Genomic DNA, 17227 nt, shown 5'->3' with positions numbered 1-17227 from the left:
CGCAGAGATATAAGCTGTCAGTGTCCACTGTGAGGAATATAGTGAGGAAATGGAAGACCACAGGTACAGTGCTTGTTAAGGCCAGAAGTGCCAGACCACATAAAATATTGAAGAGGCAAAGGCGAAGGATGGAGAGAACAGTCAAAAACAGCCCACAGAACACCTCCAAAGACCTACAACATCAACTTGCTGCAGATGGTGTCACTGTGCATCGTTCAACAACTCAGCACATGGTGAAGCTGTACGGGAGACTGATGCGAAAGAAGCCTTTTCTGCACACACGCCACAAACGCAGTCGCTTGAGGTATGCAAATGTACATTTGGACAAGCCAGCTTCATTTTGGAATAAGGTGCTGTGGAGTGATAATATAAAGATTGAGCTATTTGGTCATAACAAGGGGTGTTATGCATGGCGGCAAAAGAACACAGCATTCCAAGAAAAACGCTTGCTACCCACAGTAAAATTTGGTGGAGGTTCCATCATGCTGTGGGCCAGTGCAGGTACTGGGAATCTGGATAAAGTTGAGGGTCACATGGATTCCACTCAATATAATGTTGAGGAATCAGTCACAAAGTTGAAGTTACACCGGGGCTGGATACAGTATTTAAACAAGATAACGACCCAAAATACTGCTCAAAATCTACTCGGGCATTTATGCAGAGGAACAAGTACAATGTTCTGGAATAGCCATCCCAGTCCCCAGACCTGAATATCATTGAACATCTGTGGGGTGATTTGAAGCGAGCTGTCCATGCTCGGCAACCATCAGACCTAACTGAACTGGAGATGTTTTGTAAGGAGGAACGGAACAAATTGCATTCTTCCAGAATCCAGACACTCATTACAGGCTATAGGAAGTGTCTAGAGGCTGTTATTTCTGCTAAAGGAGGCTCTACTAAATATTGATTTGATTTTTCTGTTGTTGTCCCCAAATTTATGCACCTGTCTAATTTCATTTTGATGCATATTGTGCATTTTCTGTTAATTCAATAAACCTTATTTTACTACTGAAATATTACTGTGTCCTTCAGTATGAAATGAATGCAATGAAATTGCTGATCCAAACACCCAAATATTTATAAATTAAAATCATGGAAATTGTCAGGGGTTCCTAAACCTTTGCATACGACTGTACCTGCTATTGTGTTAGTTGGTTAACATGTGAAAGTCAGTCCTCAGTTCAAGTTAAGACACTTCTTACTCTAATATTTGTATGATCATCCATACAGTTTATGTTCATACAGAAAATCACAGCATTCATGTTGGTATTAATCTTAAGATCTGTGGAGAGAAAGCAGTGTCAAACCAGGCCTGGTGCCGAGCTCAGAGCTGAGCTGCTCTGTCTGTTGTTAAAGCACAATGGCTTGTTGCAAGAGTTATAAAGGCTATAAACAGCAATATATTCTTTAAAGCTGACTGGTCTTCTTTGACTGGACGTATTTGTCCTCAGTACCATCCTTTACAAACATCCTCTGCTTCTCTGGTACGCTTTCAGTGCGCTGACGCTGCCTCTGGTGCTCACTGCTGTGCCATATCCCATAACCAAAATAAATTAGGAAACCTGTAGATGCGTAAAGCACAATTGTTTATGTATGTGCAGATCTCTGTTATTTCTTGGTCTAAGCTAGAGCTTAAGCATTTAGTAGTTGCAGTCATGCTTACATAAAATATTCTGGTGTGCTAATTGCTGATTTGCCAGAGAGAGAGAGAGAGAGAGAGAGAGAGAGAGAGAGAGAGAGAGAGAGAGAGAGAGAGAGAGAGGTGTGTGTGTGTGTGTGTGTGTGTGTGTGTGTGTGTGTGTGTGTGTGTGTGTGTGTGAGAGAGAGAGAGAGAGAGAGAGAGAGAGAGAGAGAGAGAGAGAGAGAGAGAGAGAGGTGTGTGTGTGTGGTGTGTGTGTGTGTGAGAGAGAGAGAGAGAGAGAGAGAGAGAGAGAGAGAGAGAGGTGTGTGTGTGTGTGTGAGAGAGAGAGAGAGAGAGAGAGAGAGAGATATGTGTGTGTGTGTGTGTGTGTGTGTGTGTGTGTTTTGCTGATCGAGAGCTCGAGATAGCTGTTTTTTTGTGTGTGTTTTGTGTGTTGTGTTTTTTGTGTGTTGTGTGTGTTGTGTGTGTGTTTGTTTTGTTTTGTGTGTGCTGAGTCGACGCTCTCGAGATATCGGCTAGCGCGACTTTTGTTGTTTTTGTTTGTTTGAGCTATCGATGCTCCATATCTATCGCGATGAGTGTGTGTGTTTGTGTGGGTTGTGGGGTGTGTGTTTTTGTGTGGTTTGTGGGGTGTGTGATTGTGTTGTGTGTGTTGCTCCGCGATCGACGTCTCTAGCTCTGCGCGCTCGCGCTCTCGCTCTCGCGCGCTCTCTCTGTTTGTGTTTGTGTTTTTTTTGTGTTTGTGCGCGCTCGCTCTCTCTCTCTCGCGATCGTCGCTCTTGCGTGTGTGTGTGTGTGTGTGTGCGCGCGCTCTCGCTCGCGCGCTCTGCGTCGCTCTCGCTGCTCGCGTCCTGTTGGTGTGTGTTTGTGTTGTGTGTGTGCGCCGCCGCCGCGCGCGCGCTCGCCGCGCCTTGTGTTTGTGTGTTGTGTGGTGTGTGGTCGCGCGCGCGCGCGCGCGCGCGCGCGCGCGCGCTGGTGTTGTGTGGTGGATTGCGCGCGCGCGCGCGGCGCGCGCTCTGTGTGTGTGTGTGTGTGTGTGTGTGTGGTGTGTGTGTGTGGTGGTGTGTGTGTGTGTGTGTGTGTGGTGTGCGAGAGAGAGAGAGAGTGTGTGTGGTGCGAGAGAGGAGAGAGAGAGAGAGAGAGAGAGAGAGAGAGAGAGAGAGAGAGAGAGAGAGAGAGAGAGAGAGAGAGCACTTACCCAAAGACATCCAAACAGAAAAACGGATCCATGTGTCTCCACTCAGCTGCACCATGAGGTAAACATTGACAAATATACTCAGAATGGGCAGAAAGGGCAGCAAGGGAACCTGTAAAGCAAATAAACACACTGCAATGAACATCTGCAGCAGTGCCCAATAATCCACAGACTGAAACTCATTCTGTGTGTTAAGTCAAATACATGAAACAGCACATTACTCTTAGTTAACTGAACCATGCACTGTACGTTAATAAGTAGGCTTTTCTTTTCTTTTTTCCTTTTTTTGAAAGTGACAGATTTCATATTATTTAGTCAGTGCTATTAATTAAAGGATTCATAAGCATCTAACACCATAGATTGTAATTGTTGAACTGAACACATTGTTGTCCTATTTAAGTTAATATTGAATGTAGCTCTGTCTGTTTCTGTTAGCTAATATTATAGTAAGCTTAAAGCTCTATGAGATAATTTTAATAGTATCTGTAATCTTTGTTGTTGTTTTTTTACAACACACATTTGTTTCATTTGGTTAATCAGTAACTTCTGACTCTGAACATTTTCATCTTTGCTTACTCCTAACCTGTTTTACCTGTTAACTTGTTCTTTCTGTTGTACATGCATCAAAGATATCAATTTATTGTGTTTCAGTCTCAGAACTTTACCATTTACATTAAATAAAAGAACGCTTGTTTTTTTAATGCTCAGAGCTCAGTTGTGTCGTCATAGCTCAGGATTTTCCCTGTTACGTTTCAGGTCATTAAGCAAGTCATCTCAAAATATACCTACCCCACTTATTTATCACACACACACACACACCCTACTGACCTCAAACAATTTTCAGTCTACTTACCATGAAGGACACCTTGCTGCTGGTTTGCGGTTGTTTACAGACCAAAACGATACACATGAAAAAGATGAGAAAGGATGTTGCCAGCACTCCCAGGACCCAGGGCTCCAGAGCAAGTATGGCTCGTCCACAATGTGTAGTAAGAGCACTCATGACACACACTACGATAGCTGTAGTAGGAGGAAATGCATACGTCAATATCTGTGTGCTAATATGGGAACAAAGGTTGACATATCAGTACACTGTAATACAATTGTTCTCCTGCTGATTTACTCAAAAAGTTACATACACACTCAAAATTAGTCACCAATGAATTAGGTTAAGTTTCATTTTGAAAACTTGGGAACTTGTCAGGAGAATTGTAATCAACATAATAGAGCTATCATGTTTTACAGAGTAACAAGGTCACATGACATGATGCTTACCTATAACCCCGACAGCCACGTTAACAGCAGTGGACGAGCTCTTTGTGGGCTGCAGGGATGGATTGAAGAGAGTGTGCAGAGACAATCCTCCATCTTTCAGCCGATTGAGATGAGACTCAGACTCGGTCAGCTCTGACTCTGTGACTTCATTAGTTTTAGCGCTCTCGAGGACAGAGTCAGGACGATACCTGAAACAAAAGATTCATAAGTGAATATAAGTGATTAAGTGTCATGATGATGATTTGTGGGGAATTCGGTGCCTAATGGTTGTGGGATCGAGTCTCGGGCTCGACATACGGCTAAGTATGGTGACCCATACTCAGAATTTGTTCTCTGCGTTTAACCCATCCAAAGTGCACACACACTGCAGTGAACACACACACACCGTGAACACACACTCGGAGCAGTAAGCAGCCATTTATGCTGCGGTGCCCGGGGAGCAGTTGGGGAGTTCGGTGCCTTGCTCAAGGGCACCTCAGTCGTGGCCAACCCGAGACTCGAACCCACAACTTTAGGGTTAAGAGTCAGACTCTCTAACCATTAGGCCATGACTTCCCCACAAATCATCATCATGACACTATTATTGACAGTTACTAACCTAATTATATACAGTTGTTTAAATCTTCCCTGAACTATACAGGTATGTCATTTAATAAAATGATGCATTTAATAAGTTGTGAATCCTACATTTGAATATGTCATTTATAATATACAGCATATTTACATGTATTTTACATTCATTAAGTTCCAGTCTATGAGTCTAAGAGTCTATTTTTTGTTTTCATCTATTCACTGATGAAGTCTTATGCACAAAACTGTTCATGTTCCAAAACCATCTTCATGGTTCCTATGTAGTGATACCATCCACATTAATTTCATGCAATCTTATTTTTCACTTTACAGACAACTGTTTATTTGTTTATTATTCACCAACAGTTGTGTACGCACTGTGATTGGTTGATTTCTATCCCTGCCCCTTCCTACACACCCCCTTTTTGTCATTTTTGGCTCAGGCTGAATAGAAAGCAAGCCAAATGTCTCAGTAGGCCCTTTAACAGTAATAAACAAATTTGTTCCATATACCAAAACATGTTTCACTTGTTTTACTAAGTAAATGCAGGACACTGTTTTAGGATTTGTATTTTTTGTGTTGTGTCATGGTACACCTTAATCTCCTCTCATAGGTCAACAAGTCCTCCACCCCATTTGTTGAAAAAAAAAATTGTTTTTCGTATGCCTTGGGTTTTTTATTAAACAGTGGTCACTTTCAGGATTTCTGGAAAAATATCTGTGTGCTCTTTAATGTGAGTTGTCTGAGAAAACAAGGCTGAATAAACAGAACTATGAAATACAGAAGCCAGTGAGACTTGCACAATAGCTATATTTAGTTTATAGACCCATGCACTTTTTACACATATACTGCACTCTGTATAGTGTGTGCATTTTTATAAACTGGTATAACGGACAGATAGAAATGCTTTCATAATGATAAAGTTGCAACGTAAATGAAACCATGAGCACTAACCTGAGAATAAGAACACAGGCAGCAACCAAAGAGTATGCCAGCAGAGTGCCAATGGACATCATATCCACTAAGGCTTTTAGGTCAAAAAGGCAAGCCATGATAGCTGTAGGATATGATATGTACAAAAAACTGATTAACAAGACAACCATGAAAATAAATAAGTGCTAAACTATACTCTATACCCTTTAAAGAACATACCGTGTACTGTATAACAACAACAAATTGTTCAAATCTCTTTTCAGACGATGTATTCAATTGTTATCAGTATACACTTAGAAAAAAGGTTCAATTGGGGTTCTAGGGAATTATATTTCTATTTACTTAGCTTCAATTAATGATTTATGCGAAAAGGTTTTACAGTGACCATAAAGAAGCTTTTTGTATAATAATTATTACTATTACTATAACAAGAAATTACTAAGTTTATGAATGAATAAACCCATGACAGGCTACAAGGAACTTTTTAGGGTTCTTCTGATTGAACTAACAATATATTACGTCCTAGGGTTTCTATACAGAACCTTTTCTTTTAAGAATGTAGAAATGCGTTATTTCTTATTATTTGCCAGAATAAATTGTTCCAAGGAATATTTTAACATTTAAAAGCAAAAAATGTTTTTCTATAAAACTTACAGTACTGACCAACGGAATTGCACTCCAGCCAAAAGTCCAGATAACTACAAGTGTAAATTTGTATCTAGAACTTCTGATTTGTAGTGAAATATCACAATATGTCTAACAGAAATATTACAAACTTTTGTCAGTGTATTTTGGCCAAACATAATTACAGATTTGACAATTGTATCTCCATCACCATACTTTTATATCACGACCAGGGATTTCACTACAACAGGTACCTGATAGCATAACTATTAAATATAAAATAAACCAGAAATAAAATAGCAAATAACTGGCTTTAACACATACTGAATTTCAAATCGATTGTTTCTGTTTTTATTATATTATATATTATATATAATATATAAATTTTGTCCAAAGAGATACTCAAATCCCTAGTTGTGTTTTTTTTTTATCTATAAGTAATGCTTTGACATCCAGGGGTTAAATTAAGGGCTGGAATTGGAGAAAGACATTATAAAAAGTAAAATAATAGCCACAAGATTATGTCTGGTAATCTTAATATTGTTATTTATATTAAATATTTATAATAGAAATAAATGCACTAAAATTGAGAGAAATTAATATAGAATAGTTTTCAATTTAACCCCTTTTTGTCATGCATCATGTACCTTGAAGATAATAAAAGTCTATAGGTTATACTGTTAATTTAAAGCTTTTACAATTTCCAGTTTTGGAAAATATATCCCATGAAAAGGCAGTTACTAATTTTGTAGTATATATGCTTTCTGCTAGGGTCATCAGTTTTATCTGTAAAGGAACTGTATGGTTCAAGGTTTTTATTCTAACCAAGCAAGAATCGAACCTGATAGTTAACTGAAGATCAACCAAGATCATTTAATTAAATAGGAGGAACCTGGTTGAATCCCTGTTTGGATGAACCAAAAACCTGCCGCCAGACTTATTATAAAATTGGACAGCTCTGTTTTCTAAAATAATACATTATGAGACAAATGTGAAGAACTTTGTAATTTTGTATCATCAAAGATCTCCCTAACATCCTCAAAGAGAAAAGGTCTTGCTGATGTACTGTATGGGATCAATTTGAGACTAAAATCCAGAGCATTCTTACAGGTGTCCAAACTTACAAACACTCAGCAGGCTAGCCATGTAATCTATCAAACCCAGACTGTTTCAGTACAGACTGAATCACAGGGGCCATGCAAAGCAAAGCCTGACCTCCTGGACCCCTCTTCCTGGTAGTTTGTTCTCTACACTACACTCTGCCCTCTATGCAGCTGTATGTAGGCGTTTCAAACACTTGCTAAATCCATTTCCTCATTTCTACTACCATGAAAATGTTTATTCTTTACTGTTCCCCAAAAGAAATTCCTCTATGGCTGATCCTACAGGAAGCTGCACCTGTCCTAGTTCAATGCCTGCATATAAAATAAATATTGCTTTCTTTTACACACTCCAGGATATTTTCCGCTTTAGGGGCCTTATAAATCAGTGTGTCCAAATTCTAGGTATCTCACACTGCTTGGCATTGTTCATACACTATTAGTAAGATAACATCTGCACCCTGAAGGAAACCCTTATATGTTGTATGTACAACTTTACACTGGAAAGTTTCTCTTTCAGAAATGATTCAGCATATAAATCATTAAGCAGCTTAGAACATTTAAGCATTCGAACAAATCCTGAGTAATAATTTTTCCTAAGAATATACTGTATTGTATTTTGTAACATAAAATAAATACACCCAATTCAACTCATCAACTAATTACCACATAAATTTGGGATTAAATCAATTATTAAAGAACAGGAGATCAGGCAAATAGACATCGATTTGTAACCTCCACATCACAGCTACCTCCACAAGAGCTAGAGCATGCATCCAGCATTTATTCTACAAACCCAGACATGCAAACACCGCAACTGCAACCAAGCTGACACACAAAGAGGCAGCAGTCCATGCCATGTCCCTCTCTCCTCGGAAGCTTACCCGCCATGGTGCCTGCCGCCATTGTGGCAGCCACTGGTGACTGACGCTTACTCACTTTGGAAAGAAATCTGAAAAGTATGCCATCTCGTGCCATGGCAAACAGAATACGCGGCAGAGGAAACATGGCACCTAACAAGCTAGGAACAAAAAAGGGGTCATGGTTCAAACACAAAGTATTCCTGACAGAACACATATCAATCCACCGGCAATTGTGAATGTGTAAAGAACTGTCAATGTAGGAATTGTGCAAGATTTTTGTTTTATTGGTAAAACAAATATCTTTTAGATATTTTTATCTTTTTCTATATCTATTTATCTTTCAGGTATATCTTTTAGAGTTTTGTTTCTTTTAGAATTTTCTGGCTTCACCAAAGATATTCTCTTATTGAACATTCATATTTGCCTGGTGAAGCATGTTTACACAGCAACTTACACCCCCATCTCTCACCTGCAACTACACCGGAGGCCATTGTGGCAATAAGTGGGGTCTTCGTCTTAGGATTGATTCGGGCTAACACTTTGAAAAGCACCCCATCCTCTGCCATAGCATAGATTACACGTGGCATTGGAAATATGGAGCCCAGCAGACTGCACACATGGAGCAGAGACATGCACGGGACGAACACATCAAGTCAGACAACATATACTGTACACAAGCCACACACAAGCAGAACAAGTACATACTGGAGACCAGTTCTCCAAAAGCTTTCTTTAATACCTTACACATTTTTTTAGTGTCTGTATTAACTTTAGAAAGTTCTTACTTTACAGCATTTAGGCATTTAGAGATTTTTTTAGCATTTCAGTTATGCCATCATTCTTTTTCCTGGATTATCCCTGAAGGCACTGACATACTGTAGATTGGTACTTGTGTTCATTATATTATTAATGTTTTATAAAAAAAAATAATAACTCCAGATCTTGTCCTGATTTATTGTATGATGATAACATACTGTATGAGACAAAAAATATCAGTTGAACTAGAACTATATATATTCCAATAAAATGGTCTGCATTAGAGAGCCATCCAGGAAAAACAAAAAGAAAAAATGCATGCTTAGACATTTGTCCTGAAAGAGTGCAAAAATGAAGCATCAATTAAATTGAAGTGCAAAGCAATTTACACTTGTTTTTCTTTCAAACAAACCACCACCAAAGAACCATTGGAGTTTTTATGAATCAATCCACAAGAGACCCATTAAACATATACTAATTAGGCCTTAGATCCTACTTACATTGTCTAATATTTGCATTTTAAAACTCAAAATCTGAAATAAGATTTGAAACCAACCCTGAAAGGAAATTACCTGGTTGATAGTGCACACAGGGATCCCACTGCCACCACATATTTAGCAGGACCCCAACCAACATAGTCAAAGGCCACAGGCAAAGGACTCTTCTCATCCAGGAGATAGTACGGCATCATGAGGGTAAGTGCAGCAGACACACCAAAGTATGCCAAGAAACAAATCAGCAGGGAAGCAACTATACCGATGGGAATAGCTCTCTGAGGATTCTTCACCTCCTCACCTGATCAAGAGAATACGTTTCACAAAATGTCAAAAATTACACAACAATAACACATTCATTAGCTCTTTTTACCAGCGGCCAAAATTTCACTTGTTTTGTTGGGCGAATGTTCAGCATTGAATGTTTTTTTACGTGTCACACTCCACAGTGATGGTTAATGGATTAAATAATATTGACACTGAATGCTTTATGGATTTGTATATTTTAATAAGTAGTTCTGTTTTTAACCTAGCCTACTAGGCTCAATTATCTATACAAAAGGTTTTTTTTTTCTTTCACACAAATGTTCAGACCAAATTTTAATATCAAAAACCAGTTCTGCTCTCTAAGATGCCTAAAGGGCTTGTTCATAATAAAGTATTATCAAACCACTAAAACTCTCTGTAAGGTTATCCCTTAACATAGGTAAAAACATCTCACACTGAAAGCCCAACAGACTTGCAGCGATAAAATAATTCATTTGTTTATCCTGAGTGAAAATGATTTGTCGATTTCTGCTTTACTGGTAAAAATTGTTAACCAGGGCTTGATTGTGTCAAGCCATCATATGTCTGCATGAATACCTGTAGTGGCAATGCAATCAAATCCTACAAAGGCATAGAAGCATGTAGCTGCACCAGCCAAGGTTCCGCCAAAGCCGTAAGGCAAAAATCCACCAGCACCATAATCGCTGGTAACATTTCCAGTATATGACAGATTTCTGTAATTTAATCCCATGAATAAAGTTAGTTATTGCTTTTTAGTTCTATTCAATTCAATTTCAGTTCAGTTTTTGATTTGTATAGCACTTTTAACAATGAAATTTTCACCCCAAGCTTTACAAATCTGAATATACTTAGCATAATTCTCACCTTGTCACAATAGTTAAGTTTATAAGGGATTCTTCTGATATCTTCCAGTTAAAAGAATCTCCTTTGACGAAGCCAGAGACAATGACAAACATAAGCACGAGTACGTTGATGGTGGTGAAGATTTTATTGACCCATGCTGACTCTTTAACCCCAAAAGAAAGAAGACCTAGGAATATAAAGTCAGAAGAAAGCATTCAGTACAATATTGTGGTTTTCCAGAAGGTTCAGTTCTGTGTTCCCATAAAATTCAGTGATTATTTTGGGACATTGATGTAATAGTACTTTTATGTGTGCAGTTGTAATTTTGTGTGTATGTGTTTTTAAACTTCATACTGCATACTGAGGTTAATGTTAGGCTATAGGTCTAGACATAGCATTCACATTTTCTAACCCTGAGCACCTCTAATGCAATACAATCGTCATGTTCCTCATTACAGCAGCATGTTGGCCTTGGAAAAATTTGGCTTTACTGGGATTAAATAAACATTGATAAAATGTCCTCTTGAAATAGTGTGATAATAGTGTGCTGAGTCCAGCAGTTCAAACATCAACAGCGGCCCAAATACCAACAGACTTAATACCTGAACAACAAAACCGCATGATCAGGTCCACATGAGGCTTCTTACATAGGCACCACTGTAACACCTCTTATTAAACATGCAATTTTAACTGAAAAATGCAATAAAGTAGCCTCATTGCTGAAGCTTTTGTCAGTTTTGAAATTAAATGATATTGTTTAGTGCAGCTCTGTCCATGGTGTATCCTGCCTCGAAGCCCGATGACGCCTGAGATAGGCACAGGCTCCCCATGACCCGAGGATAGTTCGGATAAGCGGTGGAAAATGAATGAATGAATGAATGAATGTTTAGTGCAGCTGATGGACAACATGATGACAAGTGATGACAAGCATACCAAAGAAATATGGAAAGCAGCCGATTGTTTAAATATAGGACAGTTTTTGATATTACATGGGCAAAAGGACATGTTCAAAAATAAGAATTACCTGATAGCAGTAATATAAGACAAACTGCAAAGAAGTCAGGGTATTCTGCCAGGCCTGGCAGGCTCATTCTGAAGTGTAATTTGCAGAACTGCTCAATATGGCCTCCTATTAATTCATCAAATGTTCCACTCCAAGCTCTGGCAACACTTGAGGTTCCTTCATTAAAAGAAAATCAGCTTGTGTTGTGAATGTGTACAAGTCAATTCAACCTTCTAAAGGTTAATAGAAATGTCCAATTTTATTCTTATAGATTATGATAATGATAAATACTTTCTGCACATTTCAGCACATTTCAGAAGTTTTAAAATTGTTTAGATGGCATTTCTGTGAAATATGTGATTTAAAATGTATATACCTACAATGGAGGAATTCTTCAAGAACTGATAAAGATGTAATTTAAGTGTTTTCAGTGTTCTCAGTGTTCACTGCTCGGTGAGTCAGCTATATTAAGGGTCGTCTCAATTGCAAAATCCTTCCAGTGCAACAGAGAAAAATCCCTCAATGCATCACAAAAACCAGAATCAATGTTCACTATGATCCATTATTGGAAATTATGTCATATTTTCTGAAGCCTCTCAGCAAACTTTATCCACAAATTATTGATGTTGTAGCTCTCAAATGATCACTTTTGTTTTGCAAGCTTTAACTTTATTTGATGATCTATAATCACATCATTTGTGTTTAATGATTTATTTTTTTTATACACTACCTAGCTGAATGCCATAAAAATGTAAGACATCTAAAACTCAGCAGCCAAAAAAGACAATTTTGCAACCTGAACTCAATGCAGTTCTATATGAATTATGTTGATATATATATATATATATATATATATATATATATATATATATATATATATATATATATATATATATATATATATATAAACTAAGAAAAAATCATTGATTGATTTATGATTTTTTTTTCTTCAGATAATTGTTTTATTTTGCTTAAAGACTTTTAATTATTATTATTATTATTATTAACCACATTTATTATTTACTGACCAATATCATTATTTAACAACTTCAGTGGTTAAGTAAATATTAGTTGGGTTTTTTTATTAATGCTTCAAATGTGCAGAAAATACATTTTAAAAAGTTTTAGCATATTTATTATTGAAGATCTACCAGCATGATTTTCAATTCTTTACACTCACCTATGACATATGAGAGAATGAGATTCCATCCGGTGATGAAGGCCAAGAGTTCTCCTACTGTCACATAGCTATACAGATATGCAGAACCAGTTTTGGGCACACGAGCTCCAAATTCAGCGTAGCACAAGCCTGCCATGACAGAGGCCAGAGCGGCTATGAGGAAAGACACGACAATGCTAGGGCCTGAGTTGCCTTTGGCGACTTCCCCAGCTAGGACATAGACCCCAGCACCAAGAGTGCTACCCACACCCAGAGCGATGAGATCCACTGTGGAGAGGCAGCGACACAGCTTGGAGTCCTCCAGACAGTCCACATTTTTCCTTCTAACCAGAGAGCGGCTGAACGACAGCAAGTGTGCCAGCATTCTTACACTTAAGACCGGAAACTAGGAAAGTGAAATAATCACATCAACATTATAAAATTGTGAAAGTCTTCAGGAACAGTGCTCAACATATAATACTATGCAAACATCTTAGGCATTTGTAAAAAGAAATGCTGTAAAAAAAAATAATAATAATTAAATTATATAATTAGATATAATAAAAATAATAAATAATTATAAAATAATAATAAAATGAAACATTTCTACATTGTACATCAGTAGCCTTAGGTACAATTTGTTTGAAAAAGAAATTAACTGTTTTTTCTAGTTTTTATCTCAGAATCTATACAAATAATTGTACTTGTGAGTATTTTAATATTTCCCTGACTACAGGTCTACTCTTGGTGCTCACACACATTTTCAACATTCTGTACCAAAATGTCACAAGCTTTTATACAATGTAAATCATTTTCCTTTGCAGATTGAAAACTACATTTTTTGTTGTTGTTTTAAATATATTACTTTTCTCTGACATGCAAACATTTTTTGTCCTTTTTTATTTATCTTGGAAAGATAATGTTTGTTAACAGAAAAAAATTTTACTGAACATCTAAGATAAAAATTTAAAAAAAAAAAAAAAAAAAAAAAAAAAAAAAAAAGGAAAGACTTTTGGCCTGTACTGTATATCTCAGGCAAACATCTGAGTGACCAAAAAGTCATGTGACAAATAAACAGAACTATGAAAATTTCATGGAATTCTATCATTGACATGATTAGTTGGCTTATTTCAGCATTCTGAGTGCTAGAAAACTCCTCAGTTTAGACTTTACAGCTACAACACCCTACTTGTTTCTCTACCCACAGGACAGCAACTGGACATTTTTGGTCACTGCCTATGCATGTGTTTACAGTTTAATAAAAAAAAAAAAAAAGGCTGCTTTATGTAAGAAAAAAGGTACAAAAAAAATCCTTAAACACATATAATGTGACATGTACCATTTATTAACTGCTGTAATAGAGGTATTTCTTAACTGTGATGTTTTTGTTTTGCACTAATCTCAGAATCTATACAAATAATTGTACATGTGAGTATTTTAATATTTCCCTGACTACAGGTCTACTCATGGTGCTCACACACATTTTCAACATTCTGTACCAAAATGTCACAGGTTTTTATACAATGTAAATCATTTTCCTTTGCAGATTAAAAAGCTGCTGATCCAGTTCTTAAACCTCTGGCTTGAACTGTACTCTGTTCCCGAACTGTTACTCTGTTAACAAATAGTGTGACATTTATATTGTCCTTGTCAGTGTATTCAGAACTCACTGTAAGGATTCACATAAGTATGAAATGTATTTACAGACTGTGAAAAAGACACACTGTTTCTTACTAATTAAGGTGGAACATGAATCTGCACTACCTACTTCACCCAAATTCATATTGAATGCCCTTTTTGTGTGCTGCATTTTGTTAGAAGTATTTTCAATAAATTTCAACTGTGTTAATCATACCATTAATACTGTTACAGTTACATAAATGCACAAAAATGTTTTTAATAGGATTAGAGTGTTATGTAGACTTACCTGTAGAAGCCACAAATCGAGTAAGCTGCTGCAGTGGGAGTTGCAGAGGGAAGTTTTACAGACCTGCACAACTTCTCAGAAAATTGTGTTACTGAGTTCTTTAAAGATACAAATGCTGTGCTGTGCTAAATGTGTTTAGTTTGAATTAAAGTTTCTCCTTTTCTCAAGCTCAAGCCCTTGCTTCTGACAAGGAACCTCCTAACATGTCTATTTTTATTCCTCCCTTCATTCTATCCTGTCTTAACTTGTTCTGCCCTGGTGCATGGACTCTGGGGGTTTGGTCTGACAGCTATACTGCCCCAAGAGGAGGAGGGGAGAGGAAGAGGGTGGGTTTAGAGTTTGAGTGTGTAAAACATGTAGATGGTGGGCGTGTGTAGAGAGAAGCATTTGTGTGTGTGTGTGTGTATGTGTGTGTGTGTGTGTGTGTGTGTGTGTGTGTGTGTGTGTGTGTGTGTGTGTGTGTGTGTGTGTGTGTGTGTGTGTGTGTGTGTGTGTGTGTGTGCATGTGCATGCATGTGTGCATGCACACAGGTCAAACATATCCAGCCGCCAGAGCACTTAATGACCACTGATTAATGGTTAAGCAACTGACATTGACAAACACTGGAACAGACACTTCTGTTTGCCCAACACAGTGGGGACAGGTTGCTAAAAGCATGGCTGCTCATTGGACAGAGGGGTACAGAGAAGTGATCACGATTAAAAGGTATATGGAAAACTACTTCTTCAAGTCTGTGGGCACTAAAAAGTCAATACATTTATTTTAAAGTCAAATGTTAAATCCAAAACATAAACCTCACAAAATAAAATTCTAGGACAAGAAAACAAGAACAAGACTCCTAACAAGAACCCTAAATGTTAATCATACACACAAGCTTATTTAATAGGTAAATGGTTGTTCAGAAGAAAAAGAAGAATAAAAAAATTCTTTAAATCACTTATCGTAAAAAAGGACTGCTTTAAGAAGGAACCAGAAAGCTACAGAAAAAAAACTTTACACTTACAAAACAGTAAAATAATAACATCATTTATAAATTCATTTATTATATATCTGTCCAACAAAAAAATATTTCTCTAGATCCTATTGCAGCCTGGTTACTCTACTTTCAACTGGGCTCTGAAGCTCATTATGTAGTCTGAATGCCAGTGAAAGCAAATGCCACCTCTAATAGATGGCTGAGTTGGAGCCACAAATGCAAACATTCATACACATGCTGCCCTGGGAGACAAATTCATTTAAAGTTAAGGATTCCTTTTGTAAGTGAAAATTAGTTTTAGAATCTTGCTGTAACACTGTTATTTATAAATTCTCTAATACTTTACATACATTTTTAATTACATTAACACAAATAACAACAACAACAACGATAATAATAATAATAATAATAATAATAATAATAATAATAATAATAATAATAATAATAATAATAATAATAATAATAATAATAATAATAATAATGGTTCAGTGAATTCAATAATATTTTCAACAAATGACAGTCTACCTTTTAAAAAATGAGATGCAAGAGCATATGCAAAGGGCTTAATGCAGTGCGTTCCAGTTTAAGTGTTTAAACACTAAGACACTCATGACCAATGAACAGGTTTTGTGATACCACTGACACAATGTTGGTTCAAATCACCCCTAGATTTACAATACAATTTATCCACTATGACACACAAGGACCTCACTCTTTCTGCTAGCCCAGAATTTCAGTGGAGAGCACAGTAAAGTGAGCATTGTATATTGTATTGCTCAATCTTACAAGTTTTGCCAATTCATTATCCCCACTACCAGTTTAATGATCAATCTAATGCCACCAAGTACATTGGCCCTTTGCTCCAGTAAACTGACTTAGCCACTCAAGGCTTCTAATACTGTTTGTTGATGGGATGCTTTAAACCACTTAACTCTGCCATCACCAGGAAATGTCTTGGTCACTTATTAGTGACAAGACTAAAGATGGTGAAAGCTGTTATTTTAAGAGATAGGTTGCCGGTACGAGATATAATAGTTGCAAACCAAAGAAGGCTTACATGTATTATGTATTATATGTAGTAAAACATTTAGCAATATTTTGACAATGACTATAATTTGCATGCAAATAAAATAAACTATATTTCTACACCTTTATGGCCACATATATAATGGCTACATTCAGCATGGTATTGCACCATGTCACAAAACACAAATTGGCTCAAACTGGGGATATTATCTTGATAAGGAGTTTGTGTACTTCATTGGCCTTCACAGTCACCAGATCTGAATCCAACTACTTAATAGTACGATGTTCCTAATAAAGTAGTAGGTCAAAGTCATTTCCTAAACTACAAGTTCTCAACCCTGACTTTGTATTGTTTTAACTGTTCATTCATCTTCATCCTTGTCAGTCAAGGTGGATCCTATAATATTACACACCCATGCACACGTATTCACGTACTCTGTAAACCTATGTGCCCTTAAAACATGCGTGTCAGATGTTTTTATTTTTATTTTTTTGGATCTAGATAAGTAGTGTAATGATAAATGTTAATGGACATTTATAAATCAGTATTG

The 17227-nt window shown here is 37.1% G+C and overlaps 1 protein-coding gene across 2 annotated transcripts; it reads right to left on the bottom strand.

Moving 5' to 3' along the window:
• Positions 1–1039: 1039 nt before the first annotated feature.
• Positions 1040–14955, bottom strand: slc7a2 (solute carrier family 7 member 2). 2 transcript variants are annotated; one of them, XM_027135762.2, is made up of 12 exons: positions 14674–14955; positions 12768–13152; positions 11609–11764; positions 10606–10771; positions 10318–10454; positions 9532–9754; positions 8673–8812; positions 5638–5740; positions 4113–4300; positions 3691–3857; positions 2841–2949; positions 1040–1562 (listed from the first exon to the last, which is right to left on the bottom strand). In XM_027135762.2, the coding sequence occupies exons 2-12, from the start codon at positions 13129–13131 to the stop codon at positions 1408–1410; spliced, it is 1908 nt and encodes a 635-aa protein (XP_026991563.1). In that variant the 5' UTR covers positions 13132–13152; positions 14674–14955; the 3' UTR covers positions 1040–1407. The 2 variants fall into 2 exon arrangements, with proteins under 2 accessions (XP_026991563.1, XP_026991564.1); XM_027135763.2 differs by lacking the exon at positions 8673–8812 and adding an exon at positions 8225–8361 and having other exon boundaries at positions 14674–14954.
• Positions 14956–17227: the final 2272 nt, after the last annotated feature.

This window comes from Tachysurus fulvidraco, chromosome 17, assembly GCF_022655615.1.
Source record: "Tachysurus fulvidraco isolate hzauxx_2018 chromosome 17, HZAU_PFXX_2.0, whole genome shotgun sequence".
Taxonomy (NCBI): domain Eukaryota; kingdom Metazoa; phylum Chordata; class Actinopteri; order Siluriformes; family Bagridae; genus Tachysurus; species Tachysurus fulvidraco.
This window is presented reverse-complemented; position numbering and strand designations above follow the sequence as displayed.

Excerpts from the sequence above, each read along its gene's own strand:
- slc7a2 (XM_027135762.2), bottom strand. The coding sequence starts at position 13,131 with ATGCTGGCACACTTGCTGTCGTTCAGCCGCTCTCTGGTTAGAAGGAAA. Across the intron at positions 10,455-10,605 it reads AACTTAACTATTGTGACAAG|AAATCTGTCATATACTGGAA; the intron begins GTGAGAATTATG and ends ATTAAATTACAG. Across the intron at positions 8,813-9,531 it reads CTGTGTGCACTATCAACCAG|TCTGCTGGGCTCCATATTTC; the intron begins GTAATTTCCTTT and ends CCATGTGTGCAG.